General features: G+C 38.7%; 1 protein-coding gene across 1 annotated transcript in view; it reads left to right on the top strand.

The window, feature by feature from the left end:
- Positions 1–17601, top strand: part of MYO3A (myosin IIIA) — a 104554-nt gene that overhangs the window by 85437 nt on the left and 1516 nt on the right. Inside the window, exons 29-34 of the mRNA XM_054273944.1 lie at positions 1389–1512; positions 2380–3286; positions 3941–4079; positions 12848–12957; positions 15472–15512; positions 17238–17378. Coding sequence (XP_054129919.1) covers positions 1389–1512; positions 2380–3286; positions 3941–4079; positions 12848–12957; positions 15472–15512; positions 17238–17378 — 1462 coding nt within the window. The remainder of the gene's footprint in view (positions 1–1388; positions 1513–2379; positions 3287–3940; positions 4080–12847; positions 12958–15471; positions 15513–17237; positions 17379–17601) is intronic.

The following is a 17601-nucleotide window of genomic DNA, read 5'->3' as shown; positions in this document are numbered from 1 at the left end:
CTGCTAATGCTCCCTTCTTATTTTCGAGTGAGCTTGACCTTTTCACTGTGATGCAAAACACTCTCAGCAGAGCTGAAGAAAGAGTCCCATATATACCATGTCCACAGGATATTTAAGTCACCTGAATCCACTATCCCCATACTCTTGGTACTGCATTTGGAATTAAACAGAAATATTTTGACAAAACACTATGTTATTTTTATTTTGCCAGGGATTAGCGGATTTGTCCAAATCCCTAATTGCAGATTTGTCCAAATCACAGCACTGTGGAGACTGTGCCAGTTCCCATTAGGAAATTATTTGCAAGTTCAAAAGTTTTTGAAGCAAGATTCTGAATGCAATTCGGTTTCTGATTAGGACACTTCAGTGTAGATGTCTAAATGTGATCTAGATGTCTAAACTGCTGTTACAGTCAGTAGAGCCTAGGGTTTGAATAATTTTATTCAAAATCAGCAAATGCTCAGCTCATTTGCCCTCATACTGGTATCTAGTGTCATTCGAGGTGCCCTGGTTATCTGGTCTGGCCTCCAGCTCTCTTTCACCAGGTATAGCCAACTTTTCCTGTCCAGAAAGTCCCATCTGTCCTGCTCTTTCTGCCAGCTCCATGTGGATGCCTTGCTATCCTGGAGCACTTCAGATGGCACCAGATACCAACGTGCTGGCAACTGCATCCAGGCCCCAGTGACTGTCAGCACCTACGGGGCCCAGGGAAGGCCCATGTTTGAGTCCTCATTTCTGGCTCAAACCAGAAAATTGCCCTTGTGCCTCCCAAAAAGCACTGGTATGGAGTTTCTCTGCCACGGTGCACCTGGTTACTGTGGAGCTTAGCACATCTTTCATGCTGAGCCTTTTCATTTTGAATAATCACTCTTTGCAGGAGGAGCATGAGCTAAGTCTTCTGTAACTGCTGAGCTATAAAATTCTCAGTTTCTCTCTGATCTATTGAATGTTCAGCTAATTCCAAGCCTGTGCCAGTTGACAGCCTGGTAATCTCTATAGGCTGATAATCAGGCATTTCCCATGGAAATGAAAGACAGAGTCAAATCAATTGCCTGAATCAGGCAAAGCAGGTACATTAAGCTCAGAGTACTGTGTTCTAGAGGCCCTCTCTGCTTCTGTTTTATTCTGCATCTCTCTATGTTTTCTTTAATTCAACAAAATTTGAAGAAAGAGTTTGTTTGTATCCTCATGTAGAATGGGTACAGCTTTCTGAAATCTCAAAAAGGTTTTATGGGAATCATTTCAGATGAAACATAATCATAATAGGCACCCTGGTCTGTATTTCCTTATTAGCTTTTGTTTAATGCTGTTAGTATTTGACTGTCTGAAATGTATGTGGCACCCATTGTTTGTTGCCTAAGGTTGTTTTGCATTACAATTTGTATCAGTTGCCAGAGGATACTTACTCAGGAAGAAGAGAAAAGAACTAACTGAAACAAGAAACAAAGCAGCAACAACAATTCAGTCTCACTACAGGGGATATAAGGAGAGGAAGGACTTCCAAAGCAGGAGGTAGCGTTATTTTCAATTATGTCACTCAAACGTGTCCCTTTCCAGTAACTACAGTACTGAATAACAACATTATAAGATAAGAGTGAAGAAAATTAGGATTATTCTAGATATGTATGCAGAAGTAATGTATATTTATGTGAAGGTTTTTAATGGAAGTGGCCAATTTTCTTATCTTTTCAAGCCCAAGGAATAAAGGCACATTTAGGAGAAAGATCAACAATACTGTACCTGCCTGTAATGTTAATGTAACCTATAGATAAGTCTCTTTGGAATTAGCTTATAATAAAAAAATGTTCAGACAAGAATGAGATAGATATCTGCAAGGAACTGTTCTTGTTTTAAGACACTGTTAAAGATAAGCAAAGGTGATGACAGAGGAAACACAGAATACCTTTAGGATTGTGTGTATATATACATTCTTGAAATGCTAAGAGGTTTATGCCTTATGTTTCTGTTAACATTTAAATTAATACTTTACTGTTTTATCTTATTATTTATTAATTCTTTACTGTTTTACACAACCTAGAGTCTCTTCCTGGCAATTTTCCATTAATTTTAACAGGGATGTCCCTTTTTACTTAAGAGATGATTGTGTTGATGATAATATTATCCCTTTTCACTTTAAGAGATACTACTACTACTACAACTACTACAACTACTACTACTACTACTACTAATAACAATAATAGTAATATAACAACAGAAATTGCTATCTTTAATTCCAGCTATATGCACTAAATCTTTCCCATGTTGCAGTGTATCAAATTGCTAGTTTGTACACAAATACCACCAAAGGTAGTTGTAAAGTTGTCTCTATTCTTCATCTCCTTCAGCTGTAATTTTTGCCCAAAACTCTGTTCCATTCAGGAAATCACTTAGAAAGCAAGAAATTGAAAATGCAACCACTAGCACAAAGGAAAATGATGAACAACTTCAAGATCCTGAAGAAAGTCCAACTGAGAGTGCCCTCCCTAGAACAGAAGAAGCAGCTGCCATAGCAGAGGATGAATTATCTGCTGTGGAATTCCTTGAAGCACAACTGCAGCCATCTCAAAATGATACACTGGAAGAAGTAGCAAGTGAGGAGACTCAAGATGAACCTGGTGCTGTCACTGACAGCAAGTGCTGTGGGTACAGTGACACAGGGAATGGAGAGGGGCAACAGCAAACATCTAGTGAAGGAGAGGCAGTTCCTGTGAAGCAGAACCTGGCAGTAGAAGAGGTTAGTGAAGGTGAAGAACAGGACTCTTTGGAAGAGTTACCCAGCAAATCTTCTGTCAAAACCTCAGCTGAACCTAGATTCCAGCAAGAGCAAGATAATCAAGATACACTCAGTGCAGACTGGCAAAATCAAGAATCTGCTGTGGTCCAGCCCAGAACTGACAGGGTTGTGGAAAGAAACTACCCAAAGCGTGAAGCAGTGATGCCTACAGGAGCTAAAGGAATCACAAGAAAAGAGTCACTGAGAAGAGGCTCATGGAAGCAAGCTGAGGCAGAAAAGCAAGATTCAGAAGACAAAGAGAAGGCAGCAGTAGTAATTCAGAGTAATTACCGGGGTTACAGAAGGAGAGGGCAACTCAGAAAAGAAGGGAAACTACCTTGCAAAAGTCAAGAGAAAACAATAAAGGAGCCAACAGAAGAAATACACGTTCAAAATAACAATCCCCAAACAACAAAAGGTAGGGAAAGCACCAGTACAGAGGCTGAAGACTCTAAGACACTGAAGGGAGACTCAGAGAAAGAGGCTTGTGATTTGGCAGCCTTTTCACGACAGGTAAGAAGCTTGTAAGCAATGTAGGTGGAGCATAATACTCTGAGCAGTGACAGAATGGCAAAATTATTTTACTGACTTCTATGGCACTAAGGTTTTGCTCTCTCAACTAAGACAGAGATTTTGTAATGTGTGTTCTATGAAAATGCATATTTTGGTTTGCAAGTGAAAACATTCTTTTCAGGAAGAAGGAAAAGTCAGAGTACTGGCAAAAATAATGTTAATCTGATTTAAGTTAAATGCAGAAGCTTTGCCTTCCAAATGTTTGTTTACCCATCAAGGTCCTACAATTCAGTACACTTGTGAAATGTCCCTGGAAATGAAACTAAACCCACTGTGCCCATGTCAGAGACTTGCACATGTGCAGAGAAGTATGCCTACAGCAGTAGAAGCAATCTTGCATCAGCAAGGCACCATCTGCCCATGTGTGTGAACCAATGAGAAGTAGCTATAGGACTGGACTGCAGTGTTGAGTTTCCTATAGGTCTTCTTTTTTTCCCATCTTAATTTTTTTCAAGAAATGAGGAGGTAAATGTGGTAGGGATGTGCACTGCAGTCAGTGGAGCAATACCTTTTAAATTAATTCACTATTTTACCTTTGATTACCTTGGAACATGTATACTTATTTCTATAATAATGTAAAAATATATTTTTCAGATATCAAAATTATCTGAAGATTACTTAGCATTGCAGCAAAAACTGAATGAAATGATATTGTCCCATCAGCTGAGACCTGTGATGATGTCCAAAGATAAGCAAGCTAATGGCCGGCTTTCTTCTCATGTTTGTCAGTCAGGTAATGTTTAACCTTACTGTTGGCAGAATTTTCATTTGTAGACAGGACTGACAAGAAGCTACTCCTGGTCATGTCAGGGAACAAGCAGATGAGTTAATTCCAGCTTCTCATATTACTCTGGCTGTGTATTTTTGTACTAAGCCCCATATCAGTTTGTGTCTGGAACACAGTTTCCAGATAAATACCCACACCTGGTTGGGATTTATGTATTTACCTTTTTTTTTGTTGTTGTTGTTTTTGTTGGTTTTTTTTTTTTGTTGTTGTTTCAGTGCTGCTTAGGATTGCTGAATGAATCTAGACACACTATCACTAAGAATACTTTTATTTGGTAAAATTCCATATTGGCTCTAGTTAACTCAGTTGTCTTTCAATTGTGTGTGCTATTGTTATGATATGGGACTATGCTTTCAAAACACAACAGTTTTTTAGGTAATATGTCAAACAATTTACTAAAGTTTATGACATATATGCTGAGTGAATTTTTAGCTATCTATAGATACAACTGAGGTTATTCAAAACCTGAAACTCCTCCCCATGTTGGTGGGTATGTTGCATGTATTGCATGTATTGTAATTGCATATAAAGTTTTATTAATATTCAGCATCCCTTTAACTCACACATTTAAGAGGATGTGATCTCTAGAAATATACTTCAGAGTTATTTATATTCTGGTTAACATGGGCAGTGAGTGAAGGTTCCCAAAATGCAAACATGCTTGGAGCAGTTTGGGTGGCAGTGGGGAAGAGTACTGGGAGAATAAAGAGGACATGGGATTCTGAGCATGCAGATCATTGAGACCTGAGCTCCACCAAAAGGACCCCAAAGACCTGACTGAGCTGCTGAGACCTCTTCTGCTGGAATAGATGTAACAGGGAATTTTCTGAGTTCATGTCTTGGGCTGCAGATGTGGAGGATGAGGGCAGATGTGGCAGATAACTGGCTGTGTCTCCATTTGTGTGGCAGGGCTTGTGTGAGCTCACTGCACTGCCTCTGAGGAAGAGCTGGGATAAGATCTAGAACTGTCTCTCACTGCCCAGAGCTAGTTGTGCTATTTTCATTATAACATTGTGGATTCAGTTGTCATGTGTGATGAAACTTCTTTCTGTTCCCATGACTACATTGAAAAGATCTTAAAAGTACTTAAATCCTGCTTTGGAGTCTTCTCAAATGGGCAAGCTGCTAAAATGAGGGTTGGTGTTTACACCTCTTAAGTGCAAACCAGCTGCTGGTAGGTAATCTGTGCAGTTCAGCCTGTTTCCAAGACCAGAGTCTGCAAGAGAAAAGAAATGGGAAATGGAAAACTAAGTACCATGACCTTTCATTAAAGACAGAGCAAGGTTTGTGATTGTCATTAATGGTATTAGATTGAATCCTCTACTAAATACTGCTGATTTTTTGACAAGATAAACCTGAGAAATTAAAAATGTATGCTTAGGAAAATACCTCTTGGTTCTAACGCATTTTCCAACAGAACCTAGAGAAAAGTGGTAGATAGAGGGAAAGGGAATATACAAATCCTTGTTTTATCAGTTAAAAATCTCATCATTGCACAAGTGAACCAGGTGAAAATATACCAGTATGTTCCTGCCATGTGCAAAATGCAGTGAAGTCTACCCTTCACACTGCTATTCATTTAAGCAGCTGTACAGGAGACAAATCTTGCCAGGGTTTGTCACCTGTGCATCCAACCCTGCCTACAGGGGTGACCAGCCAGCCACTTCTCTTCCCTTTATCACTGAAGATGCCACACTGCTGTAAAACCCTGCCATGTCACAGTGCAGAAGCTTTCCAGTGGTAAAGTGTGTTAACCTCTCCACTGAAAAACCTTCCTTGGTGTGGAATGTGAACTTTCCTTTTCCACAGTTGGACATAATTCACATGAAAGGCAAACGGTTTCTTTTCCAGCTATGACCAATGCACAAAATAGTGAAGACAATAATTCCACAGTTTGCCTCTAAGCCAGTTGGAAACTGGCTTTATCACAAATCTGCATTGTCTTAAGTAGATGTTTATCACAGCAAACACGATCTAACTAGATGCAGAGAATATTTAAGTAACAATATGCCTGTGTTCAGTTCATTAAGGTTCCACTGTCTAAAACACAAGAGTTACCAACATTCTGGATATCGTATTTTCTTCCTCTATGCAATATAGTAAAATGTCTACAAACCCCCTAAGATTTGAGGTGAGGTCCTGCAGATGGTGATGCTAAACTGAAGCAGGTAGATGAAGTGATCCACTGCCTTATTAACAGGGAGGAACCTTCCTGTCTACGTGCCTACATTATGTGTTATAGTAAGATTTATACACACTTATTTACAGAAGGATATGCTTTTACTGCAGCTTTCCCTCTGTGGCTGCTTCTCCTGTCCTACTCTTATGAAGGCAAGGATTGTTGAGCTTTTGGTGTTCTTTAAATCATCTGGTATTTATTTATTTGTAATTACATCCATCATTTACATTTATTTACACTTTTTCATCAGCTTCACTAGTTATATATGTTGTTTTACAGAATGAACTGCACATGAATTGTATTTTATGGCTAGATAGGAGAGCTTGGCTGCCTTTGGGGTAGGTGGCCATTGCGCAGTAACACAATTTAGCACTTCCTCTGATACAATATTTTATTACATCTGCTACCCATAGAAGGGGAGGAACTGAGGGGACAGCCAATGGCACACTGTGACAAATGTTCACATTTTTTAAATGGCTTGCTTGTTTGTTTGTTTTCAATAAAAATGCAAAGCTTGCAGTTCAAAGAACATCTGAGCAAAAGGTTAATTTAATCTTAAATCCACAAGGTTAAGTTGTTCTTAAATGTTTCTTTGTTTTTATATAATGCAGAAAGCAAGCCACACAAGGTTCCTGGAAAAATTAAATTCCCCGTGGCTAGAATCTCTGAGTAGTTTATATTTGCTTCTAACATGCTTTCAGCCAAACGTAATGGCTGCACCCCAGAACTGCACCCTTGGACTGCTACTGAGCCCTAGGTTGCTGTGGTGTCAGAACAGATGCACAAATGGCTGCTGTCAAGTTTTTTGATATCAAAACCTGAAGTGAGGGAAATTTGATTATTATGGGAGGAATTTTTTTCTCCTGATGAATCATAGTGCTCATCCCTTTACTTATTAAATGACAGTTCAAGTACAAAATCTCAGGAAGAGAATTTTCTATATTTAGAATGAAATTTACATGGTATGAGGAACCCCAATGCAGCTGAGGACATTTTCAACTAAATGAGGCAATAAGACAAGCAGGGTTTTCATCCAGGACTCCTCCTGCTGTAGGCTGTCAAAGCACTATTTACAGGAATTTAAGGGGCAGGCTTTGCAAGAAAAAGGGAGCATGTGTAGCACTGGCTGAGCAGAGCAGCATCCACCAGCCAGGCTTCCTTCCTTGCAAGTGAGTAGCCAGCCAGGGAGTCCTGAGATGTGGGACTGGAGAAAAATGGAAGGCAAGCACTGCTGGCTGGTGGCTCTCAGCTACAGGAGGGGTCCTTTGGGCACCACACAGCCAGGAGGTAGATTTGTGTTGGGAGTTGCTCAGATCCATGGCAGAGCACAAGGTCTGGGGCGTTGTGGAAGTGGAATGCAGCCATTTCCATTAAATATCCTCTCTTGAAAATCCAAGGTCACCAGACTTGGAGAAATGAGAGGTGCTGGAGCAAGTCCAAAGAAGGGCAACAAATCTGGTGAAGGGTCTGGAGCACAATCTGATGAGGACAGCTGAGGGAGCTGGGAGCATGGAGAAGAGGAGCTTCAGGGGTGACCTTATCATTCTCTACAATTGCCTGAAATGGGGGTGCAGCCAGGTCTGGGTTGGCCTTTTCTCCCAGACAGCTGGAGACAGGATGAGAGGACATGGCCTCAAGCTGCAACAGGGGAGGTGCAGGCTGTACATCAGGAGGAATTTCTTCACAAAAAGGGTTGTTAAGCATTGGAATGGATTTCCCAGGGAAGTGGTGGAGTCACCATCCTTGGAGGTGACTTTTAAAAAGTCACTTTCTGACTTAAGAAACAGCTGGACATGATACTTCATGCCATGGTCTACCTGGCAAGGTGGTCAAGGCTGGACTTGATGATCTTAGAGGTCTTTTCCAATGTTTATTATTCTGTCATTCTGTATTAGTGTCAGCCAGACACTGAAACTGCTTCCTTTGGTGGGGCTGTGGGACTTAGGTGTGAGAGATCAAACACTGCCTACCTCTGCTGTACACAATCTGAAAGTTCTCAGTCTCTTGCACTTCTAGGTCTGTGCCAGAGTAATCCCTCAAGTTTTTTTCCAGATTGCTAAGAATTTGCAGCCATCAGCTGTAATTTCCAAATCTGGCTGTGTTAAACATCCCATGAATTAAAAATACCTAAAAGTTACTAACCAGAATGTTGAAGAGCAGTGCCTTTCTCAGTGCAAATCCCAAACTTGAGTAGTTGCATCCTCATGCTGTGTACAATTAGAACAGTAAAAAGGTATGCACATCAATGTTGTAAGCAGTAATAACTATTAGCTTCTCATTATCAAGTCCTGGAATTCCAGTTGGTGTATTTCCATTTTTATGGATTACTTTCAACTCCCTCTACAAAACCTAGACAATTACTGCTTTTCCTTTTGTTTTCCTTCCTGCTTAATTCTGAGCCTGGCTTTATACTTCTGTCTCCCTAAGATGGGGAACAGCTCTAAATCAAGCCTGTAACATTTCACTTAAATTACGTGAAGATGGCTTTGTCTGTTTCTCCAGGTGGCTTAATAGATAGAGACCTTTGGTCCCTTAGATATTTATCACAGCTGTAACCACTATTTCTCCAGTCTTCAGTAAGAAATCTGTTGTAAGTCATAGTTAATTTACATTGGCTTCCGCAGATGTTGATTCCTTGAGATTGCTGTCTTCCAAGCTTATCATTGTATGTCAGAATGTACAGCCAGTTCAACCTAAAGGGCTGTTGATACTGACTCATCTTTATTCAAACAGTTTTTGCTCATCCTTGAACATTTCGAGCACATGCAGCTCTCCTCAGTTCATGCAGTTTGTGGTGGTGTTCAGGATACACATACATATTGTATACACATTTCAGCCTATTTGGAGCTTTCAGTGAGGGCTAAATATGAAAGTATTAATTTGTTGTAGAATTGAGTGTGTGTGCAACTTAGGTAGGAACATTTGTGGTAGTGCTAAATGAGCTAGCTGAGATACTAATATGAATAAAGAATTTTTCTTAGATTTGCTAAACTTTCTTGAATGTTATCTCATAGTCACACTGTTCACATGCCTTTCCTGACCCTTCTGTATTTCATTTATTGTCATGGAGAAGAACTTCAACTTTTATTATCATCCTTGGCTTAACCTCTTTCTTTGATTTTTGGGGTTTTTTTGACTAAACAAGTACTGACTCGATGCACTTGGGAAGTCTGAGGAGGAGAATCCCCCCATTTCAACCTGTTACTCAGTGTGTCTTCCTCCTGATAAACTTTTAGGGAATGTCTGTGTCACATCTAAGTTTCCAGTTTCTCCTACACATTGCTCCTAAGGGGGGTGTCCCAGCACTGACAGCACCTCTTCAGGTAGATCCAACAGCAGGGTGTGGGCTGGCAGCAGAGATGGGAGCCTCAGCACAGCCCAGTCCTTGGCTCTGCTAATGAATAACTAGGGTGTAGCCTTCAGCAAGTCTCCATGTGTCTTTGTGCATCTTATTTACCCTTCTAGTAGGATAGGGGTGCTAGTGCCAACCTGGCACTTCCAAAGCACTTCAACAGCTACTCTGGGAATGGTTTTTGTACCAGTGTTGTAAAATATCAATTTAAATGACTGTTAGAGGGGAAACACTGGTTTTCCTTTTGCATTGAAAGCACATGGCCAGGTCTTGCTAAAGATACTTGAAGTCTTAAGGGAAAATAAGCTACAAGAGACTTTACTATGGAGACACTGGACTTCAATAAAAACAATTTCTTTGTAATGTAACACAGAAGCAACATCATTGCCCTGTTAATAAGTGAATTATTTCCCTCCTCCTTTCTGCTTCATTGCCTGCTGCAGAAAAGTATAGGCCATCTGGAAAACAAGTCCATCAAACTCACCACTTATCACTCTTGGGTATTTAATTTACACCCCCAACCTTTAATTTTACTAAGTAGATTATTTCTGTATTTATCAGAAACTAATAAAAAAGCAAATTTTACTTTGTGTTATCCAATGCAAGTAGCTACCACATCTTCTGAATTTCAGTGGCAGTGAACATGCAAATCTAAGTGCAAGAGGAACTCACAGCTTCCCTTTCTGGTGAAACAAGAAAAGCAAAACTTTACTGTGTAATTTGGAGGCAAAACTCAGAAATGCATTTTCAGTCCTATATTCAGTTTTAAAAAGGAATGATGGAGGTCCAAGCTTAGAAGGCTGCCTGCCCCAACATGGTATTTCTTTCTCCTCAATTCTTTTGAACATCTTACACATATGTACAACACAAGAGCTGACATGAAAAGCTTTTTTTTACTGAAACCTTTATAATTGTCAAAGTGGTATATTTGAATGTATAAAGCAGTCTTCTTTGCAAAGCACACACACAAGAAGTATACAAGTAATTTCAGTTGGAATAATTGTAATCTAGAATACAATAATGTTTTATCTGTTTGACATTGATGAATTAAATAATGTAACAGCATACAGTGATGAATTCTTAGGGGACAGTAAAAAATCTTTAGGCATAATGAGAACCTTTTCATTGTGATTTTCCTAGAGCCCCCAAATTGGCTTCATTTCTTTTTTGAGATTTTCATGCAGTCATGATCTCTGACAAAATCTTTGAATGTCCTACAGACAGGGAGTTAGGGGTTTCTATTCAACAACACTGAATTTTAAGAGATTTCTTTAGGGTAATGTTTCCACTTTGAACTCCTGTTGTGTTTAAAAATAAAATAGGGAAGATATGCCTCTTCTTTCAAACAAATGGAAAGTCAGATAACTCCAGGTGGCCCATTTGAAATACAGCAAGGTAGCAACAACCCACATTAAGAGCCCAGTCAAGCCTGCTGTACCTATTGAAATCAAGGAATCTCACTTATATTTAATACAGGTTACTGAAATGAATTTATTTCACCTAAAATTAATTGTTTAACATGTATTATCTGTAACCTGGCTTAGAAAAACACCATTGTTCTCTTAGGTGCAAAATGTTGAAAAGATACTTGCTCATTCATTACAGAAAAACCAGTCTACATTTCAGATAAGAAACTGAAACAGTAAATGTAATCATTATCCAAATACAATTTAAATTAACATTATCCATCCTGGCTTCTCTGTATACCCATGACCTTTACAAGCCTTTATTTATCACACATAACAAAAAACTTAAACAGCTAATTTTGCAGGAGTCAACACTGATGTATTACTGATCATTTCTCATTTTAAATTATCGTGCTACCTTACCCTTAATTAAAAATATGTCTGCTGTACATGGGAGAGTTTCTATTTCTGTCATGTAAAAGGATTTCTGATGGTCATAGGGGAACAAAATGGTCCTAAAGTCACTTCATGTGGAAGTTGATTATATCAGCAAAAAACACTTTAGTAATTCACTGGGATCTAGATCCCCATGCCAACCTCACACCATATTAATTTATGAATGAGGAGATGTTTTTTCTCCTGGACTTTCCTTAGTATATCTGTGATGGGACAAGAACAAGATCAAACCTCACTGGATAATGCAAGATACCTCAGATAATGCAAGATACCTTGACCACCCCATGACCCATCTCTGCCATTGGTTCTGCTGCTGTGCAAATCCCTTCTCTTTCACCATGGAGGAATTGCTGTCACCATTAACATTTCCTGCAGCTGAAGGGAAGGAGACCAGGCTCACCAGGCTGTTCATTTGTCCCTCCAGGGACAGTTGTGTGGTCTCCCTAGGCATTAGGAACCCTGCACTCAGTGTTGTCTCTGTGACAAACTGCCTATGAACCCAAGCACTGTCAGAATTGCATACAGATTTTCAAAAAGCAAATACCCAAGATATTTTTCTAGTTCTCTATGTACCAGCCAATGTAATCTGCAAGTCAGTGTCTAACTCTGTATTGGGAGACTGCCAGGGGACTGTAGTTCCATTTTTTGTTAAAATCTTGATTTAATTTCTATTAGAGTGAAGGCATTTTTCACATGTTTGTCGAAAGTTTTTTGTAGAAATAGAGACCAGAATTTGAGTACACTAACATAGACTACATAGGATGTGATAGACATGGTCATGCTGTGTTGCCCAGTGGCACATGATTTGGCTTGAAATTAAAAGCCTCAGCAGGACACCTGGAGGAAAATCTTCACTGTGATAATGTAGACGACAACTTCTGAAACAGATGCCTAATGCTAGTTCCCTCATTCAGCACCTTAAAGGTTGACTTGAGTCTGAAAAAACATCACCCATGCCACACAGGTCCCCATTACAAGGCAGTGGCCTCACAGTAGCCATTACCCTTCAGAGCCCTTTTCTGAATGTGGAGCATCAGCCCTTTTCAGAAGAACAGGCCTGTGCCAGGCAGACCTCTGGGCTGTTCCAGCCTGGCGTTCATTATTATGTGGCATTTGTCCCTGTGGGCAGTCAGGACTCAAATGGATAAACCCATTCGCTACTGATGAAAATGTCCAAACCAGTTGTGTACTTGAATTACTGCAAGCAGTAAAAGTGACTATGTGGATTTTTTTCTCCCTTTGGTGAAATTCTCTCCTGTTTTTTCCAAAGGCCTCTAGTTCTGTGAAGAAATAAGCCTTGCTGTCTTCTGCTTTTTTACAGTTGTGGCCAAAGTAGAAGACTCTCGCCCAATGCAGAGACCCCCCAGAAGGCCACGGAAGCCCAAGACATTAAATAATCCAGAAGACTCCACCTACTACACTCTAATACATGTGAGTTTAAGAAGCTTCTCTGAGCTAAAACTGTCAGATAATTCCCACCTAAACTATCTTTCTAATTGCCCAATTCCCATTATTCTTTTCTAACACAGCATAAAACCTGTGTCCAGCCGAAAGGAGGCAGGCCACAAACTTTCATTTCAAACGAGACTTGAAATGGAAGTACAGAGTTACCCAGATTGGGGAGCTATGTCAGACTGGCATTTACTTTTGTACCTAAACACATTTTCATTATGGGCATAAGTAGCATTTGCATTTTCAATACTCAAATCAAGTGCCCTGTCTCCATCATTTCTTTGTAAGTCACAGGAGAGAACCAGGAGAGGCACAGGTTTGTTTGGAGCTATTTTGAGCATCTAAATTAGTACTTGATCTTGCAGAGAGAGCAAATACTAAAATAAGTTGTATTAGTATGCACACTGTAACTTCCTTTACAAATGTGTCAGATTGTGATTATGAAGGCATTGGCAAACACCAACAGCTCAGGAGACTAATGGATTTGAGTGTCGCTATATATAGCCTTTGGTCCAAGTTCAGAGACCGAGTGCTGCTTTCCCCTCTTGACTTCAGTGCCCTTAAACATAGGAAAAAAGGCAAGAAAGTAAGCAGAAAAAGTGAAAATGTAAAAGCAGCTCAGAAAGCACTTCCAACAAAAAAAGCAATTAAACTGATTTGCTCGAGGTGCCTGTATCTTAGTGACCTATTTTAGCAGCTGGTGAGAAGCCAGCTAATAAACTAACTGTAGCAATTGCTTCTCCTTTCAACAGAAGGTGTCACCAGGGCCTGTAGGGATGGTTGTGTCTGGCATACCAAAAAAGGCAAATACAGCTATGTTTTATTCTGGAACTCTGAAATAACACAGCTTTGGAACAGTGATATTCTGAAAAGAAATTGCATTCTTAAAAATAATTTTGCATGCAAGAATAAAATTTGTTTTGTGAAAGCAAGATTGTTGATAGAAAGGACTGAAATGAAAGGCATGACACAATCTGTATTCAGAAATTTTTGAGAAGCACAATTCTGAAGTAAATGCCTATTTAGGAAATTAAGACCATAAGGTCAGGAATATAGTATTTTCTGAGGGCTAATTTGTTACATGACCAGCTCCATACCAGAAAACAGCCATGGCATCAGTGCAAACAAAAGCTGCAGTAGTGCCAGAAGATTTTTAATCAATGTTTTAGCAGCAGCTTTTCAAGATATTAATCAATATTACCTTCAATGAGTTGTATTTTCAAGAATGTGTGAATAAGAGAAACCTTCCTGACATGAAGTTCACTGGTCAGGGAAAGGTTCAATATAAATATCTATACACTGAAGCTTAGAAAGGAGACCTACTAGTTGTTAAATTCTTAGACCTTGGGTAAATCATTAAGCTCTAACTTTAGATTGTAGTCAGCTTTAGATGGTAGTCAGCTTTCCCAGCTATTACAAATTTTCTACCTTGTTAAAAATCTCTGTGACCTTCAGGCATTCACAGATTATTATCAAGCCCAAATCATATGAATGGGAAGAAACACAATATGAGTGCATTTTTTTAAAAAAAATCCCTATCTTTTGCAAAATCAGATATTTCTCTCACATCATGCTATAGACATTAATTAGACACCTTACATTCTCACACATCTCCTTGCATATCAGATGACCTGCAGGAGTATACAGGTATAAATGAAGCCTGACAATAGCCCATTATTTATATAAGGCATTAGAATTATATTTTATGGTATATTTCTTTAAATCAGCCTATCATTTTGGAATTATATGCCATGTTCATTTGCCTGTATATTGAAGTCCATCGGGATTTCTGATTCTCAGTGACTTTACAGTTCCCAGTTCTAATATGCTTTCACTCATTTGCAAGAAACATAATTAAGACCACTAAAGAAATACTGCCTTTGAAGTATGACGTGTTAGGTGCTGCAACATAGCATTGTTTTGGCTGTAGGGATAGAACACTATTAGAGATAAGAAATTATTCACACTCCCTATAAATCTTGTCTCCTCTACATTTTTAGAAATCTTTTATCCTAAAGGTTCTTTTGTCACCTATTATATTGTTTTCAAATGGGTCCTTTGTCCATTTTATTCTACTAAACCTGTGTGAAGACTACATTGGCATTAATGAGAACAGGATTATGCATCTTCCCACTGCATTGTTTCTATTCATGGAAATTCTCATGGCATCACAGTAAATTTGCCTCAGTGAGATAGTGTTGTCAACTTCATTAAAACAGCTGTAGCTATTTGAAAGTTTTAGATCTCCTTTTTCTGTTCTGATCATCATTACTTTGGCTTTTTTTTCAGAGTATGGCAACAAATTTGGGAGCAACAATGGTAATCTCATTCGCAGTCTCAAAGGTTCTTAAAAGAGGGTTTTCTGGGACATTTGCTCATTTTCTATCATTTCTTTTACTGAAAAATATACAATACTCTCCTACCTAACATCAATGAATTGTATGTTTGCATAAGCTTTCCTTTTAGTATTTTAATTACTTTTTATTTTCTTAGAAATCAATCCAAGATGAAAAACGGAAACCAAGAAAAGAAAGGTAATTTTTTTCATTATTTCACTATTGTCACTCCACTACTTTAGAATAGTTTTTAGCTGTAATTCAACCAGGAGAATAAAGCATTGAAAAAAGAATGGTAATTTGGTGATTCACGGGGGGACATGTATACAAAGTTAAAATGCAATTTTCGTTGACTAAAATCCATTATAGAATTCAGCTTTCCTAAAACATGGTCCTTTACCATGGTAACACAGGCATTATAATAAGATAAGGTCCACATCAAAGATAGTTCTGACACAGAAAATAACTGAAGGTGCTTAAAATTCTAGTCAAAGCAAATGGGCAACCAGTTCTTTTTTGTCAGCAAAAATACAGACTGTCAAAATTTTCTCCTAAAAATATATGAGTGTCTGGAAATAGATAACAAAAAATTAAAACAATCACTATGAGTAACAGCTAAAGAAGAGTAGCCCTTGAAATTTGAACTAGAAGTGTTTTCTTCCCAGTGTAAGTAGCCTATTTTGATGAATCTCTGCAGAAAAGAAGGAAGCAATAGGTATATTCTGATATTCTGTCCTTCCATATCTTATATCCTTATGTGTGCAGCAGACCTGGTTTGCAGCTCCTGACATACATCACAGGTTTATTTTATTTGTGTGTCTATACTGAGGCTTTTCTGCTGCCCCCTCAGTGGCAGTGCTGTGGCACCGTGTGCGAGGCAGCCTGCTCAGAGCTGCCAGATGCTTGGGCTCTCTGCACTGGCCTCAGCTCAGTACAAACTGTTGCAGAATACAAATTCCCTGGCTAAAATATGTATCTTAGAGGATGTTGCATGACATTACATTTATAAAAATATGCTCACAGCATTGAGCTTTATTTAAGCACAGTTTAAATTGCACTCGGTTATGCCGCGGCTTAAAGGATTGACCTTATATCCACGTCCCCCATGTTTGGTCTCTTTCAGCTTTTTTTCTCATGTCATTTTGATCCTAAAAAAGTTTCACACCTATTGACTCCAGTCTAGGGGGGGAGGGGGGAACCTAACACACCAAAATCTAGTGTTTTCTCTCATTTGCCTCAGTTAGGTTTCACTCATCTTAAATCTAGTTAACCAGTTCCCTGACTGCATCTTCTCTCATGTGCTGACTCTGTTAGTGGAACATAGGAAGTGAAATCAATTAATTACTTCTGGTTTATAACAACGGGAGGATTGAATTCTGAACTTCCCTATTCTGTTTCTTTTTAGGATATTCTTTCTTTCCTTAGCCATTCTAAAATGGATGTTGGGATTGATTTTTTTCTGTATGTACAATACCCTGGATAGCATTCACCTAACAAAATAAGAGATATCTGCATTATTGACACCCATATCTGAACTAGTTGCTTTACCTTGTCTTTTTGCACTCAGAGAAAAAAGCAGTAATATTTAGGAAAATTATTCATCTCTTGCTCAAAGAGACATCTAAAATAAACCAGATTAATTATACCATAAAAATGCCTCTCCACTGAGTCTAATGGCAAACCCCAAAAATTTCAGTTTTGTCTCCTTTATGAATATATAAAAGTATTTAGCATTTCAAAATTCTCAATATCTATGTTGTACAGCAGCCACACTTCAGAGACTGATTTTTTGTGCCTATACATATTTTTCCTTAGATCTTTGACACATAAACAGAATAATGATATTGGGCTGCCTTGGGTTTGTATGCTGAAAATAATATCGAAAAGTGAAACTGTTAACTTGGTGTTCTTATTTATTGACAGTCTGAGCAAAGTGCTAGATTTAGATATCTACTACCAAGAAATTTCATCTACTGACTCCAGCTCCAAGGACAGCAGTACTACCACAAGGAGGAAGAGATACCCAATTGAGCGCAGGACTTCCATTTTACGAGCTACTGAGCGGTAATTCAGACAAAACAGTAATAGGAAAAAATAAATATTATCCTAGTTGACATCTTCAAAATATTAATAAAAGGAAAAGAAATGCACTTTCAAATTACACATAAATCTATTATTTTAGACATGAAATTTTGCAAAACTGTCTTGCAAAACATATAGCTAAAATTTCGTATCTCAAAATGGGAATATCTGACATATTCCCCATGCAAGAGGGAGAAATTCCAGT

Source organism: Melozone crissalis, unplaced genomic scaffold, assembly GCF_028551555.1.
Source record: "Melozone crissalis strain CALT ecotype California unplaced genomic scaffold, PUWL_Pcris_2 ptg000016l_1, whole genome shotgun sequence".
NCBI classification, from domain to species: Eukaryota; Metazoa; Chordata; class Aves; order Passeriformes; family Passerellidae; genus Melozone; species Melozone crissalis.
Note: the sequence above shows the minus strand (reverse complement) of the source record. Positions and strands in the feature narration are given on the sequence as shown.